Source organism: Lipomyces tetrasporus, assembly GCF_029532465.1.
Source record: "Lipomyces tetrasporus strain NRRL Y-64009 chromosome Unknown POJ06scaffold_6, whole genome shotgun sequence".
Classification (NCBI taxonomy): Eukaryota; Fungi; Ascomycota; class Lipomycetes; order Lipomycetales; family Lipomycetaceae; genus Lipomyces; species Lipomyces tetrasporus.
The window spans coordinates 815,457-830,254 of record NW_026611601.1 but is presented as its reverse complement, the minus strand read 5'-3'; the positions used below and the strand labels follow the sequence as shown (position 1 = coordinate 830,254).

The 14,798-nt window shown below is 44.9% G+C and overlaps 6 protein-coding genes across 6 annotated transcripts; 3 read left to right on the top strand and 3 right to left on the bottom strand.

Annotated features, from left to right (window-relative positions):
* The first annotated feature begins 2,012 nt into the window (after window positions 1-2,012).
* POJ06DRAFT_254622 (uncharacterized protein) lies at window positions 2,013-3,213 on the top strand. Its single transcript, XM_056187799.1, has 3 exons — window positions 2,013-2,085; window positions 2,153-2,878; window positions 2,932-3,213. Exons 1-3 carry the CDS (start codon window positions 2,074-2,076, stop codon window positions 3,115-3,117), a joined length of 924 nt encoding a protein of 307 aa, XP_056043286.1. The 5' UTR covers window positions 2,013-2,073; the 3' UTR covers window positions 3,118-3,213.
* On the bottom strand, window positions 3,214-4,187 carry POJ06DRAFT_254620 (uncharacterized protein). Its single transcript, XM_056187798.1, has 3 exons — window positions 4,051-4,187; window positions 3,840-3,920; window positions 3,214-3,768 (listed from the first exon to the last, which is right to left on the bottom strand). Exons 2-3 carry the CDS (start codon window positions 3,885-3,887, stop codon window positions 3,571-3,573), a joined length of 246 nt encoding a protein of 81 aa, XP_056043285.1. The 5' UTR covers window positions 3,888-3,920; window positions 4,051-4,187; the 3' UTR covers window positions 3,214-3,570.
* Window positions 4,188-4,835: 648 nt separating this feature from the next.
* On the top strand, window positions 4,836-6,001 carry POJ06DRAFT_238593 (GTP cyclohydrolase II-domain-containing protein; the record flags this gene model as incomplete). The annotated part of the gene is made up of 4 exons (XM_056186002.1): window positions 4,836-5,343; window positions 5,364-5,568; window positions 5,628-5,910; window positions 5,963-6,001. 4 exons carry the CDS (start codon window positions 4,836-4,838, stop codon window positions 5,999-6,001), a joined length of 1,035 nt encoding a protein of 344 aa, XP_056043284.1.
* Window positions 6,002-6,291: 290 nt separating this feature from the next.
* Window positions 6,292-6,792, bottom strand: POJ06DRAFT_268713 (ribosomal protein L36e; the record flags this gene model as incomplete). Its single annotated transcript, XM_056189324.1, has 4 exons — window positions 6,292-6,325; window positions 6,388-6,434; window positions 6,496-6,577; window positions 6,638-6,792. 4 exons carry the CDS (start codon window positions 6,790-6,792, stop codon window positions 6,292-6,294), a joined length of 318 nt encoding a protein of 105 aa, XP_056043283.1.
* Window positions 6,793-7,144: 352 nt separating this feature from the next.
* Window positions 7,145-7,934, top strand: POJ06DRAFT_223744 (formyl transferase; the record flags this gene model as incomplete). The annotated part of the gene is made up of 1 exon (XM_056185683.1): window positions 7,145-7,934. Exon 1 carries the CDS (start codon window positions 7,233-7,235, stop codon window positions 7,932-7,934), a length of 702 nt encoding a protein of 233 aa, XP_056043282.1. The 5' UTR covers window positions 7,145-7,232.
* On the bottom strand, window positions 7,934-14,781 carry POJ06DRAFT_254604 (uncharacterized protein). The gene is made up of 16 exons (XM_056187796.1): window positions 14,652-14,781; window positions 14,231-14,595; window positions 14,009-14,176; window positions 13,403-13,950; window positions 13,180-13,340; window positions 13,011-13,125; window positions 12,702-12,962; window positions 12,452-12,646; window positions 12,247-12,393; window positions 11,248-12,189; window positions 10,260-11,197; window positions 9,970-10,213; window positions 9,714-9,917; window positions 9,370-9,657; window positions 9,145-9,312; window positions 7,934-9,095 (listed from the first exon to the last, which is right to left on the bottom strand). The coding sequence occupies exons 1-16, from the start codon at window positions 14,663-14,665 to the stop codon at window positions 7,992-7,994; spliced, it is 5,862 nt and encodes a 1,953-aa protein (XP_056043281.1). The 5' UTR covers window positions 14,666-14,781; the 3' UTR covers window positions 7,934-7,991.
* Window positions 14,782-14,798: the final 17 nt, after the last annotated feature.

Below are 14,798 nucleotides of genomic sequence, written 5' to 3'. Positions count from 1 at the left end.
GTAGGAATTCCATTTTTCGTAACATATAAAACTCGGAGTGTCGAATACATAACTACAAGTACCGAACATTATTCGTAATTTTGCCACGAGGCTAGTCCAAATAGTTAAACTTTAACCTAGCAAATGTATCGCGTTACGACGCGCCATTCGGAGTGCGTTTTATGTTACTCTATATTTCAATCCCTTGGAGACTATTCCTATCTATAACAGCATGTCTTACTCTATGAGATCTCTTCCGTCAACGGGACAGATGAATTCTCCGTTAGCTTAAACTCACTTTCGTTCACTGGCCGCCTAACGGTAGCCCATCGAATTGGCACGGAATTCAGCTAGTGTCGAGCTCAATTGGTTATGAACAGGCGTGAACTTGTCAGAACATTGCGCTGTCTAAAAAACATTCAACAGGGCTGTGGCGGATGCGGATATCCGCCAAATCCGCCATCCGCCTTTAAAAATTTGCAAAATTCATTAATAGTTATTATATATCTAATTTCTTCAAAATTTCGCAAAGTTCTCTAACATGATATTTGAATTTTCTAAATGGACTCGCTGTAGCGGACGCAACTTATATGGTCGGTGATCCCCGCTACATGTGAGCCGGTACGACAGTGCTAGAATAGCCTCTTGTCGGACTATGCAAGTTAAGGGTTAGGGCTAATTGTGACCCTAACCCTGCTCGATTTTGACCTTTTTTTCAATTTAATTATGAATATACGGATTATCCGCCATATCCGCCATATCCGCCAAAATGGCGGATCGGATATCCGCCTCTCTGAGGGTTATCGGATTTGTGTCCGCCATCTGTATCCGCCAAATCCGCCTATCCGCCTATCCGGCTACAGCCCTGTTAACATTGCGCTGTCCAAAATCCAGGATATTTACGAATTAATTTTCTTTACTCGTATTCCCATTAGTAAGCAAGAAGTCTTCGAATTATTTGTGAACACTTCTAGGGCTGTTGCGAATACGAATATTCGCAGATATCAGCAATATTCGTTATTCGTATTCGCAATTCACAAACAGTGCGAATAATATTCGCCAATTTTATTCGCAAGATTAAAGTATGCGAATACGAATAATTATTCGTTATTCGCAATTTATCACGTGACATAGCTAAAATAAGCTAGAAAGTTGCCTAAGTAGGTAATAGGTACATAGCTTCCACTTAATGTCGCACAGCGTCCAGAAGAGCAAAGTCATAAGAGGCAAAAAGTTGGCAACCGGATGTTACAAAGACTATAGCCTCAAGACAAGCCTCAACTGTCTGACATTGATCGTTTAACAGCGCCCCCATTGAGGGAATACTTGGCAATTCCAGGCTCTGCAGTCGCACTTGAGAGATTATTCAATGCGGGGTGGGACGTACTTGGGGTACGGAGATACTCCACGAAGGCAGAAACGATGCTGATTCTAATGCTACTAGATGATGTATATAAGCACCAGTTGACTGCCGGACTATCATATACAGAGTTGGCGTACATAAGTGCTAGTAAAATCATTGTATACAGTTAGCATTTCATTTTATAGATAGCAGACCGGCCTCACAGTGTTTTTGTGGTACATTTTTTTTTCCTGCAATGCGCAACTGAGCGGGGACATCAATATAAAATTAACTAACTACTCAATAATTTGCAATTGCGAATATTGCTCGCAATCCAAAATTTGCTGCGAATAATATTCGCAATTACGAATATTCGTAACAGCGCTAAACACCTCTATGTAGCAACGTATTGGCCAATTGGATACGCGAGATCCCAGTTGACTGCTGGAAGCTCTCACTATGTTGGCTACTGGGCTTGAAAGTTGTTGGACTGTATACAGTAGGTTGCGTCAATCTGCGACCCTTACCCGCAGAGAATTTGAAACTTTAATTGCAAGGATAATTCGCTGGGGTAAACCCTACAGAGAGGGTTAGCCCTAGGTCAGGTTGGTACGTGACTGCGTTTAGTTTAGCCATTGCGCCAGTCAAAGCCAGAGTCTTGGGGGCATCACCATATACTATCAATCCCAAAGACGAATTCAATCCATTGCAGCAGCCTACACCTACAGTATCGACTCGGCCACCAGTTCACAATGCCGTTCACCGTACGTCGCAGTTGGATAAACATTTATTGTTATTTCTAGGTGAATATATTTCTAACAAGGTAAACAGAAGCTCATTAAGACCCCCGCCTACTTCTCCCGATACCAGACCCCGTACAGACGAAGACGGGAGGGAAAGACCGATTACTATGCGCGTAAGCGTTTGATCACCCAGCACAAGGCCAAGTACAACTCGCCTAAGTACCGTCTTGTTGTCCGCTTCACAAACAAGGACATCATTGCCCAGATCGTCTCTTCCCAGATTACCGGCGATGTCGTTCTCGCCGCTGCCTATGCCCACGAGCTCCCCAGATATGGAATCAAGCACGGTCTTACCAACTGGTCTGCTGCTTATGCTGTTGGTCTCTTGATTGCCCGACGAACTCTTCAGAAGCTTGGCTTGGATGAGACTTACGAGGGTGTGGTTGAGGCTGATGGTGAATTCACTTTGACCGAGGCTGTTGAAGATGGTCCGCGTCCGTTCAAGGCCTACCTCGATGTCGGTCTTCACCGCACCACTACCGGTGCTCGTATCTTTGGTGTCCTAAAGGGTGCCTCTGACGGTGGTATCTACGTTCCCCACAACGAGAAGCGATACCCTGGTTTCGATATCGAGTCGAAGGAGCTCGATGCCGACACTTTGAGCAAGTACATTCTCGGCGGCCACGTTGCCGAGTACATGGAAACTCTCGCGGATGATGACGAGGAGAAATACCGACAGGTTTTCAAGGGCTATATTGAGGATAATATCGAGGCTGATGCCATTGCTGATATATACACTGATGCCCACGCTGCGGTAAGCTTAATTTAGTAATGTCGTAAAATCCGTCGTGCTAATTGTAACTTTAGATCCGCGAAGACCCATCGCCTCAGCCTACTGAGAAGAAGAGCAAGGAGGAGTATGCTGCTGAGTCTAAGAAGTACAGAGAGGTGAAGCTTACTACCGAGGAGCGACTCGCCAAGCGGGCCGCCAAGATTGCTTCTTTGGTTGGTAGTGGTGCAGGTGCTGCTGAGGAAGAGGAAGAGGACGAGTAAGCGTCCCAAGAGGTTGTAAAATTTAATTATGTATGTTATATGACAAAAAAGTTATAATACAGTTCCTGTATCGCATGGGAAATACAATTCGGAAACGATGGGATATATTTCGCGTCACGTCACGTAGAATTATGTAATAGAATTATGTAACTTGATTGTTTCGATGTCTATAAGATGAGACGCAACGGTTGAGGTCAAGTGATTCTCAATTGGGAACCTTCCTATAAATTATCAGATTGCAATATTCCGCCTCATTCGGCGTATTAGGAATTAATCATCAGCATTGTTACGATCAAGTGAGAACCCATGCAGAGTTTAATGCTGCTATTGCATATGATACACCAGTGATTATGAATTACACTGAGAACTGCCAGGATACTTTGGGTCGAACATTCAATAAGACGAAAGCCTCCCCTTGTCCAACAACGACGCCAACACCTTTATCTTAGTCATTCATGGGTTCACAATTCTAACACCAGCATCACCGCCGCGGAAAATGGCATCACCCTCGGCATATCCCCTTCCTGCACCAAAGCCAATACCAAGCCAAACAGGGAACGCCCGTCGCTTGAAAAATAATACTGAAGTAACAACACCAAACCCAAATCCTAGTGCCGTCTTCACCAATGTGTTGGAGATAACGACGTCCCACTATTACCAACCGTTAGAGTCCGGTTTAACAATGAAAGTTGGCCACTCTGCGCGTTCGCGTGAATGCATACCTTATCGTTCAGTAACTGCTCAGAGGCGGTCTTCTTGACGGCGGACATTGTGATAGGTATTTTTGAGTATGATATTCAATCCTAAATAGTGCACAGCAGATTAGTCACATGAATAATATACACGACTATACTCGGGCTATTTTCTTGCGGCAGGTGTCGCTTGTAACTGAGTCCTAGTAAATGTGCCAAGATGAATCAAGTAGCGTCTTACCAGAAATAAAAGATCAAATCTCTATAGCCAAACTACACCTAACCGGACGTAAATATGCTATGAGTTTATAGTTGAATTCGATCGGAACGGATAGCCCTCGAGGGATTGGTTGCGCCGTAGCGGCCAGAAAGTAGCGGGCAAACCGTTGTTACAGTTACAGCACTGGCGATCAGGGCTAGGGATCTCACACTGGTTTGCTGCTATTGTGTACATCGTTCAAGTTCAATAGGATATAGCAAGAAAATGAACATATGATGGCATGATATTTGCAAAATTCGGACAACTCAGTAAGAAGCGAATCATCGTAATATCGTATGAGAAATTGGAACAGGGTTTCTTTGCAATGCATGTTTCATGGACGTAGCTTCAGTCTTCTGAAACAATTTCACTATCCATGAATTACCGTTTACCAATTATCAACTCTATTCCGATCTGAGATATATTTTAGTCCTATGGCTTAAGCGTATTGACCCGTGTGTCCAGCTGCGTAGGTCTTGAAGCGGTGCATGTCAAGGCTGCTTTCTAAGCGGGACAAAGGTTAACGTGGGAAGTTTCTAATCCGCGGGCAATCGGATAGTGCGCCACACGGCAGAGTGAGTGACACATCCGAACCTTTCTCGAACTCCACATCCCGACAAAAACTCCAAGCAGCAATACTACGACTTACCTGGCTATATTAGCACGCAACATCCTCGAATAATTCACTCTGTTGCCCGCGATATCGACTACGGGTGAACCCGATTTATCAGTATCTTCTGAAGGTTTTCTCTGTTTTCCTATTCACAATGTCGTCGTCATCAGAGTTTCCATCTTTCCTGTCGCCGCGAATATCGCCTCAGAGAGACTCTGAAATTGCCGAGGACTCCACCGGATTGAAGCCGTCACCTAGCAATCTCGACCTCTCGCTACCACCGACCATTATCTCGCCGTCGTTCACCCCAGACACTGTTCCGTCTACTCCCGTGCCTATCCCCGTCATATCTACACCACAACCATCGGATGGTCTTCCCGATGTTCTGCCTGAAGTTGAATGCATTGTACGAGCCCGGATTCCCACCACCAGCGGGACTGAAATCTTCCTGCATTTGTATAAAAATAACTTGGACAACAAAGAACATCTTGCGATTGTTTTTGGCAACAAGATAAGGAGCAAGAGTCTTGACAGGGTTAGAGAAGGTGAGACAGAATTGGATAGAATGATTAGAGGTGCTTATGTCGGACGGCTATATCCCGGAAGAAAGACCAGTCGGGAAGATGAGGCCCTACAGGAAGATGATACCGCTAAAGACACAGGTTAGTAATTTTATCTGCAGGTTGGTCACAGTGGTCGCTAATCAGACTAGCTACATTGGTCCGGATACACTCGGAATGCTACACCGGTGAGACCGCATGGTCAGCACGATGCGACTGCGGTGAGCAGTTGGACGAAGCTGCCAGACTGATGTCAAAGGAGAATGACGGTATTGTAGTGTATCTTCGCCAAGAAGGCCGTGGTATTGGACTGAGTGAAAAGCTGAAGTATGTCTAATCTCCTCGAATACCCCTAGCATATCAAGAAGAGACTAATAGCAATCTAGGGCGTACAATTTGCAGGATCTGGGAGCGGACACTGTGACGGCGAATTTATTACTACGACATCCTGCTGATGCCAGATCTTATAGCTTGGCAACTGCAATCCTCTTGGATCTAGATCAGACTGAGATTCGGCTGCTCACAAACAATCCAGATAAGATTGCCGCCGTGGAGGGAAAGCATAGAGAGATAAAGGTTCATGAGCGAGTTCCAATGGTCCCAATTGCCTGGCGCATGAACTCTGGCGGCATTCGAAGCAAGGAAGTGGAGGGATACTTGAAGACCAAGGTTCGTCAAGCCTTTGAAATGAGATTCCTGTCATACTAACGTAGCTGCACAGATTGAGCGAATGGGTCATATGTTGGATAAGCCCCTGTGATATGTCGATATTACAAATGCACAATGCTTGATGGACAACTATTTTATTCCTCTTTCGTCTCCCATGATCTGTAAACGCACCAAACCTATGTCACACTGCTGTCGCAAAGCCTACAAATGTTACGAGTATGCAGCGTACCCCAATCAAATCGGGTCTCAAAGAGCAGATCCATAATATTTGAGACATGCAGTATTCGCATTTTTTCATTGTGTAAAGGTACATAATTACAAGTAGATCCTCCATAAACGATTCCAATTTTTGTTACAATCGATTCCACTGTCTTACACCATTTAATGCTGCGCTCTTCTCGACTCGGCGATGACTCTATTCGACACTTGTTAGCATACCTATTCTCTATATAATGTCAGAGAAGTTCATAACCATACCTGGTGAGATCGTCAACTTTTCTCTTGGCTCGACCAAAGGTACCGAGCTATTTAACGTCAGACCTCCTAGCACCATAAATTCAAACACTAATTTTCGTATCCACATACTCTCTTCTTAGCCAACTTTCTAGCGCGCTTGTCCTTGCTGTTTCGGATCAACTCAATAACGCGACGCTCATAAGGCGCAAGTCTTCACACCACATATTAGCCAATTATTCCAAACACTCAGTGATGCTTATACGTTCCATACCCAGAGACCTCACGGATCAGCTCTCTGACGAAGGTAGCACGCTTGCTGGCCTTGCCTTTGCTGCGGGAAATGCGAGCTTTCGGCTCGCGAACCGTAACCTTGTGACCCTTGTTCAGGCCAACAATAAGACCTGTGTACTTCTTGTAAGTGACCATGAATTTCGGCTAATGAAAAATTGCCTCGTCCATCTTGATTGACTGCAATAATATGATCATACCTGTCTTCTCGGTGGGTGCCATGTTGCTGTTTGACGTTGAATGAGTAGACAATCTCCAAAATTCCCATCCATCAAGCCTGTTGTGGTGGCTTGTGTCGGCGCCTCGACAGTAGGGCAAGTCAGTAAAGGGCGTGACTGCGTCCTAGGGCAGTTGCGTGCTAAAATTTTGGCGTTTATGCGCTAAGCGTGATGTCACATGCAAAACCATAAGTCCGTACATGTAGTCATAGGATAGCTGTAGCTTCGTCCATCTTTGCAAGTTACATGTCCCAATGGGTCTTGTGGAGCCTCGTCAGGACAAAGGAGCACACCGATGAGGTAAGCGAGGTATGCCACTTGCCTCCCGCTAGACGATACATATGTAGACGCAATAGGCAAATGGCTCCAAAATTGCAAATATTGGTTCTTATATCTGGTTCGGGAACGAATCTCCAGGCGCTCATAGATTCAGTCGCGGGCAAATCATCCCCACAGATTGATGCAGAGATCGCTACCGTCATATCGTCATCGCCAACGGCATACGGTATTACTCGCGCAAAGAACGCTGATATTCCCACGATTGTACATGATCTACAACATTACTATGAGGACATTCCAAAGGACGACAAAGTTCGTCGGAGGGAGGCCCGGAAAAAGTTCAATGTTGACCTGGCTGAAAAGGTGCTAAATTTTGACCCGGATCTGATCGTCTGCGCTGGTTGGATGCTCATTCTCTCACCGTCGTTTTTGCACCCTATTTCTGAAAAAGGAATACCAATAATTAATTTGCACCCAGCACTTCCAGGACAGTTTGATGGCATCAATGCAATTGAACGAGCATGGCAAGCTGGGCAGCGAGGCGAGATCACGAAAGGTGGTGTAATGATTCACCGAGTCATCAAAGAAGTTGATCGGGGCGAGCCATTGGTTGTCAAAGAGCTGGAGCTCAAAAAGGAGGAGACAATTGATGAGTACGAGGAGCGTGTGCATACCGCCGAGCATATTGCAATTGTTGAGGGCACGATTTTGGCATTGAATGAGGTGAAAGAAAAAGGAGTTGCACTCCCGCGAGTTGAAAATTTACAGTTATCTGACCAATAATTATGTCAAATAGATCAATTCATTGTATAATAGAAGAAAATTAATAAGTGAAGCGTTCTAATAACGGTCGCAGTAATCGACTAGTACTGTCATGCTGTGGTTAGTATACATCACATTTGGAGGGGAAGAGGCATCGCTGTAACTTACCGGAATGCCGTTCGTCATTCTCTGGAATTCATCATAGCCCTTAGTATAGATACTCTCTGCACTCTTCTTAATCAAGCCGCGCATATAAACGGCCGCATCTTTGTCTGACTTGTCTAATGCAAATCTGTCACGTAGCTTTCTGACGGTTGTCTCGCCCTTAAAACAGGGTAGGCCACTCTCCAGCATAGGATAAACACACTGGATAATGTTTTCTGCATAAGGTCTACATGCAAGAAAGGCTTTGATACATAACTCTTCAAACCAGTGGTACGCCTGCGTATCGGAACCTCCACCCATAACCTGAACCATCTCATGAGTAAGCTTGAATGGAGCTGCTTCGAATTTCACACCACCAGGCACAATATCAAAGCAGAAGCCGAAGTCGATATGCAAAATATGCCCTTGGTCGTCGTACATGATGTTACCGTTGTGTCTGTCCTTGAATTGCAAAAGGTAAGAAATCACGGAATATGCCGCCATACTCTGCACGAAGTTGTTTCGAGCCTGTTGAAATTTTATCGAGTCCTCACTGCCATGCTTACTGATAAAATATTCATACAGGCCGTTCACTGCCTCTCTACCAAGCATGTCTCTCGAAATAGAGTTAGGCAGCACGTCGATGACACCGCACCAGGGATCTGTAGCTATTACTCTGTTAGGAAACAGATAGAGGTCGAGACCAGACGCATTGAAAATATTCCGGAACAGTGCAATGAGCTGTAGAGCCAGCATATCTTGGCGACAATCATCTCCGACCTTAAAGATGGCGCTAAGCCACTTCTCAACTGTTTCCACAACTGTATTCTGAGTGTCCTCCTCGCCTTCAATTCTGACGGCGCTACTAGCCATCACAGTCTTCTTAATCTTAAACGTAGCCATAAACGGAGCCTTCGCATGACTTTGGAGCGGGCGTCCAGATTTCCTGTCAATGGCCACAACAAAGCCGTCAGGATTGCTTGGTAAATACACGTTATGCGCAACCTTGATCTTCCGAATCTCCTCATCAATTTTTGTCTACTCTAGTTAGAAACTCAAGCATGTACTCGTAAATCAAACCACACACCTTCTTCTCAGCCTTCGTTTTCCTGATGAAAGGCTTCAGCTTTCCTGATATGGATGTAACTTCTTTGAAAAATTCAAATTCTCGATTATAAAAGTCCCTGTCGTCGCCGTCAAAAGAGTCAATCAATGTGTCCATCACTCGATCTAGGGTGGGTTTCAATGGATCAGGCTAATCCAGACAATTAGAGTATATCATCAAACGAAATATTTGTCAAGTACGACCCACCACTTTCATATCTTCGTCCTTATATGCATTTGCACGCATATTCCAGATAAACTGATGAGCGAATAACTGATCAAGCTTGCCGGTCTCGAGAATATATTGTTCAATGTAGCCCAGCTGGTCGTGACGAAGCATCTGCACAATCTGAGGTACGTAGAAGAAAGTAACATCAACGTTGTGACTTTCAAGCGACCGCATGGCATATTGCAGGATTAAAGAATTCTTACTAAAATCCGGCATGAACAAGTTGATAGCTTCAATGGGACAGACAGGAGCCCAGAAGAGCAAATACTATGAGTTGTCCGTAAGCAATACGCTACGGGCCATGGAACATTGTTAGAGCCTACCTTCAGTTGAGGCGCACTAGTATCCATCATACGACGGTCAAGAAGGTACTGCAATGCATCGGGAATATGAGCAATTTTCGAAGTGTCGGCAATAATGAGCTGACGCAGTTGCATGTCTAAGTCAGCAAGCTTAAAGCGCTTGGCGTAGTACACTGCCAATGCCGGATCAACTTGCCAAGCTACAATAACCATTTGAGTGGATGGCTATAGATATTGTCAACACTCTCTAATTAATGCGTAATTCGAATTAACGCACCTCGAATGATCGTTTGGGAATGATCGTCTTTAGCTGTCGGTACGGGACAAATTGAAGCGGCTCTAGCCAAATAGATATGGCGTAAATTTCGTTCTCCAGGAATTGAAGAAGTAATTCCTGTTTGACGTCCAAGAACAGTTCTTTCTCGAGACCTTGGACAGTGAGCCTCTTGACCAGCTGATAAACTTCAATAAGAAGTCGAAATTCGGATTTCAATTTCAAGCGGTTTCCACTAAAAGGATATCTATAATGGCGTCAGAATCATACAAAGTACAATCATGGACTCTTACATTGGTGGCCTAGCGAACCATGTCAAAGCAGCAGTCAATGTCAAGCTTTTGAAATATGTCGAGCGCTGAGACGACAAAGCTTTATGACCTTCAAGTAGTCGCAATGCGAAAAGGATGATGTTAAATCTATTCTCGCGGACAAGTGGATGTGAGCTAGCATCTTCCATGTTCATCAAAGCGACCCGCAGTGAGCGCTCAAAAACTTCAAACAAATGCCGGCTCTCAAATTTGCTAGACTGAAAGTGGCTAGACAGCATATCCACGATATACAGATGAGGCGCAAAGCTATTTCCCGCAATACGTGCATCACGCATTATTTCCTCCTTGCTTGAAGGAGCGTATTCCATCTTCCCATTAAGCACTGGGATTAAGTCGTGAGACTTGCAAAAGATTCCTTCGTGATAACGAATGCTCCATTCAAAACCAAGAGCAATCTCCGATAGAATTCTCGATTGCAAGTCCGTTGCCTCATTTAACACCCACAACCAGAGGGAGACTCCGAGCTTTATTGATTGTTTGGTAAAGATTGAGAAAGGGATATGCACCAAGAAGTGTACAAGTTCAGTGGCGCGAACTTTGTTAGCAACACAGAAAGCTGCAGCTCGTAGTAGAACTTCACGAAGCTCAGCAATTGGCACGAATTTCTTTTTATGTAGCCTATCGCGGATATCAAGCAAGCTGTTTTTGATCTCCAGGAAATCCCGCACCTGCCTGTCAGTGTCTGAGCCTCCGCTAGATTCAACACGGCGATACACCTGGCGCCACGTATACTGAGTCAGAAAATCAGATACTGTGTCTGTGCCCATTCCCGCTTGCCTGTCGATTGAAGCCAATTTATTGTCTGTGTACGGAATTCTTCCGCCCATTTCGACAGCGAAAGACCTACCAAGCACAACATGTCCGAAGGCACTAAAATCGTCCATTTCTGCGAGGTACGACTGCGTAGTCGTTAGTAAATCTATGCTACATATTGGGCAGTTGAGCTAACCTGTAGCAGACCTTTCATGTCCAACGGAGTAGTGTCAATCGCTAATTGCACCCACTTTACGGCCCTTTCATGGAGATATTTCAATACAGCTTTGCGATGAGCATAGGAATCAGAAAGTTCGAGTCTGATCTTAGCCTTAGACGAAACAAAAACTGATCTCGGTGAATACTGGTCAACATCTTCGTCCAAGCAGCTATTCCACAACAGAGTAAGCAGTTCCAGTAACGTAAATAAGCTCTCGCGATTGCAAAGTGCCGATGGTATGGCTTCAATGAGTCGTTCGGTGCACTTGAAGGCCACAGCGGACACGCTGTTGATGCGATGACAGCAGCAAATCAATAGTTCATGAAGTTGATTGGAGATACTATCACTGGCCGCAATATCAGACTTGCCTTGGACTTTCTTGAGATAGATCTTGATGACCTCATTCGTGACACCTTTCATGAACTTAGCGGTCTCACCAGACTTTAAACTAGGGTCAACGAAATACAAGAGAACCTTGGAACAATCGCCGGCCGAGGCTCTCAAAGATTCTAACAAAAGGGCCGATGACAGGAATATAAGCTTTGGATACGGTATTGACCTGACTTCTAGCGCCGATGAATCAAACGCTTCCAAAACCTGTCTCCTCTGCTCGTCAAGATTTCGGTGCGACGAACCACGTCGAAGAACAGTATTAATCTCCATATCGCTCTCGAATTGATTGGAGCTACTCTCTGCAATAAGAGTCGGCGAGTTCCAAGCGACAACTTCAAGATCAGTTCTAAAGGGTTTTTTGGTCCAATCGGAATTCCTCGAGTATCCATGCACGACCATGTTAAACCAGGCATTGCGGAATGCAGTTACGATAGCCTGATCATCGGTAGTATATCGCGCTTCATCGGCGGAAGGCAAAAGGCCTGCCAATGCTGTAATTAGGAGTGATATTTCTTTAGCTGTGCTCTAGAAGCAGAAATTCCCATTAGTGGCACCCTATTTGATAGTCATTAATGCCCTTACATCGATCTCCGAATGCGGACGGTGATGTTCAAGTTCTTGCACATCACCCTTAGTGACAATTCCATCAAGTAGATCCATAAGATACACATCATAAAAGGGATCGCTTCTTTGAAGCTTCTTGGCAATTCGAAGCCGAGCGTTCAAGATCTATACAATTAGTAACTATGCTGACAGAAGGTCTATACGATATTTGAATTAGACTCACCGTATCAACCATTTCTTGGTCTTTGTTGGATAGAGCTTCGGTATTCAATCGGGCATACAACTTCAAGACTGTCTTAAAGTCGCGTTCGGCGCCACATAACGACAGTCCAGAGAGGCCTAGGAGAAGGCAACGGTCAGTGAACGCGTTCACGCGTCCTATTTTTTGCATGAGTACGGAGATTGTCAGTGCAGTAATCTAATAAGCAACAATAGTTAGTGATGGCATTCAACTGGAAATTAATAAAAAATACCTTGTTATCATTGTATTCTTCCACAATTTTAGCCAAAGCATAAACAACATTCTCAAAGATAAGGTCGATTTCCTCTCGATCTTCAGCATTGATGAATATTCTGCTACCCATGCTTGAAACCCGTTCCAGACTACGCGACCGTCGCCTCACTGCTCTGTCATTTGTGGTAACTACCCGCGTCAACTCCGTCTCGTGTGGAGCACTGACCAAGATGTTTGCCATTGTATACAATGTCGAAATAACTGCATCTTCGGACAGGCGCTGCTTCGTGTCAGCACGCGAAGATGAATCCTTAGTGTGTACACTTACTTGCAATGCGAAAGACACGCATGTTGTTCCAGTTTGGATAGTTTCTTCTGACAGATTCTGGTTTACAAGCAGGCGTGGGAAGATTCGAGTCAGTGATGCTCCAATGTTAGGCTCCCTGTTTATACATTAGATTTATCGGACTTGGGCTGTTCTTGTTACTGCGACTTACTCAATACATAAGAAGGCCATGATCTTGAAAATCTTTGAGAGTAACCCTTCGTCGATGATCGGCTTTTGCTCATTATCTGTTGCGTTCAAGCTGTCCTCGACAGTCTGCATAAGATCACCAATATCATAGAGGTCAAAGTGACTAGCGACGCAGAGTATCTCCTGTGGGCAGAGATGTAACGTCAGAACCACAGTCGAGATACTAAATGTTTGAAGGCACGTACCAACGCTGATGCCTTAATGGCAAAATTCAGGCGTCTCTGCTTACCAGAGACGACAGTGGAAATATAATCGTTGCCCTCCTCAGAGGACTCTATTTCATAGACAGCTATATCTCGGCAAATTTCTAATGATTTTCTTTCAACGTCATTGATCGTTGTTGTCGCCTTACCAGTCCTCATCATGATGTCGAGGAAGGACTCTTTTTCAACGGGATACTTTCCGACCCCAGACAGAATATATAAACCGGCTATATTTCTGGCAGTCTCGATGAAATAATATCTAACGGAGGCAGATCCTACTGGTCTACCAAGCGCCCGATATCTGTTGCGATAAATATGCCATGTGCGATTCGCCGGCGCGACATCCGGAGAATTTCTCAAGAATGACACTGCCTCTTCGAGGCATGTCAAAAATCCGCCAGACATTATGTCGTTAGCTGATGAGAGAAGATTGTACTGCAGTTCCGACGATTCGTTATAGAGTGATCGCAAGCAAATTGCTGAAAGGAACCCTTGGATAGAAAACGCTAGCGGAAAAACCAACTGTAGGTCTATGTCATTTCTGAAGTTAGAAAATAGTAGATCCCGACAAATATGCAGAGTACATACTCTCGGGCGTACCAGCCGTTATGGTGGATGATGCACGCTTGACGGCGTCGACATACGAATTGAGATAATCTCCCGCTAGGTCATGAAGCTCGCTGAAGCTCTTGCCGATATCAATAATTGCTAATGTCAGGTTGTATGTCACAGCCTCCCAAGGCGAAGGTTGCAACTCTATATCATTTCATTTAGCATTTATGAAGGAAAGCGAATGAACTTCAAGCTAACCTCTAACCACAGCTGCTTGGACGAACTTTTGGTGATGGCTGTCTCGTAGATACAGTCCAAGCTGCTCCAGTAACCTGCTCGCATGGATAATATCTTTCAGGTACTTCGCTGACGATGCTAGTGCCAGTAATACTTCGACTTCCTTCGTTGCAATTGGAACGTTGTGTAGTTGCCCGTTGCCGTTTGTAAACCCGACAAGTTTGGTACCATTCAATTTCGCAGATGCCTCAGTAAATAGAGCGCCTGAATTGTCGAGTGAGTTGTATAACTTTCCATAGTCCTCTTTGGCGATCGGCGATGAGCACTCTGCCGTAAATCGGGCGAGCTTGTCCAGGGCGACTGACCTAATGGTCGCCCGGGAGAGTCTTGAATCATCATAGTTAGCTAATATTCGTACGGATACAACATAATCATAGTGTACCCAAAGTTGTCCATGGACGCTTGGCTCCTATATACGGAAACTAGTGTTGGATTGACTAGTAGTAATTTGTCGGGATGAGGATCGGGGGGCCCTTGCTGTCAGCCTCGTGTTATGGCGTCCACAGGTATCTACTTTTGAGAACTAAGT

Bases quoted from the DNA above. Each gene is read 5' to 3' on its own strand.
- POJ06DRAFT_254622 (XM_056187799.1), top strand. The intron at 2,879-2,931 runs GTAAGCTTAATT...TTGTAACTTTAG, and splicing joins ACACTGATGCCCACGCTGCG to ATCCGCGAAGACCCATCGCC.
- POJ06DRAFT_254620 (XM_056187798.1), bottom strand. From the start codon at position 3,887: ATGTCCGCCGTCAAGAAGACCGCCTCTGAGCAGTTACTGAACGATAAG. The intron at 3,769-3,839 runs GTATGCATTCAC...GGTTGGTAATAG, and splicing joins AGCAGTTACTGAACGATAAG to TGGGACGTCGTTATCTCCAA.
- POJ06DRAFT_254604 (XM_056187796.1), bottom strand. The intron at 10,214-10,259 runs GTAAGAGTCCAT...ACGCCATTATAG, and splicing joins TGGTTCGCTAGGCCACCAAT to ATATCCTTTTAGTGGAAACC. The intron at 9,096-9,144 runs GTGTGTGGTTTG...TAACTAGAGTAG, and splicing joins AAACGAAGGCTGAGAAGAAG to ACAAAAATTGATGAGGAGAT.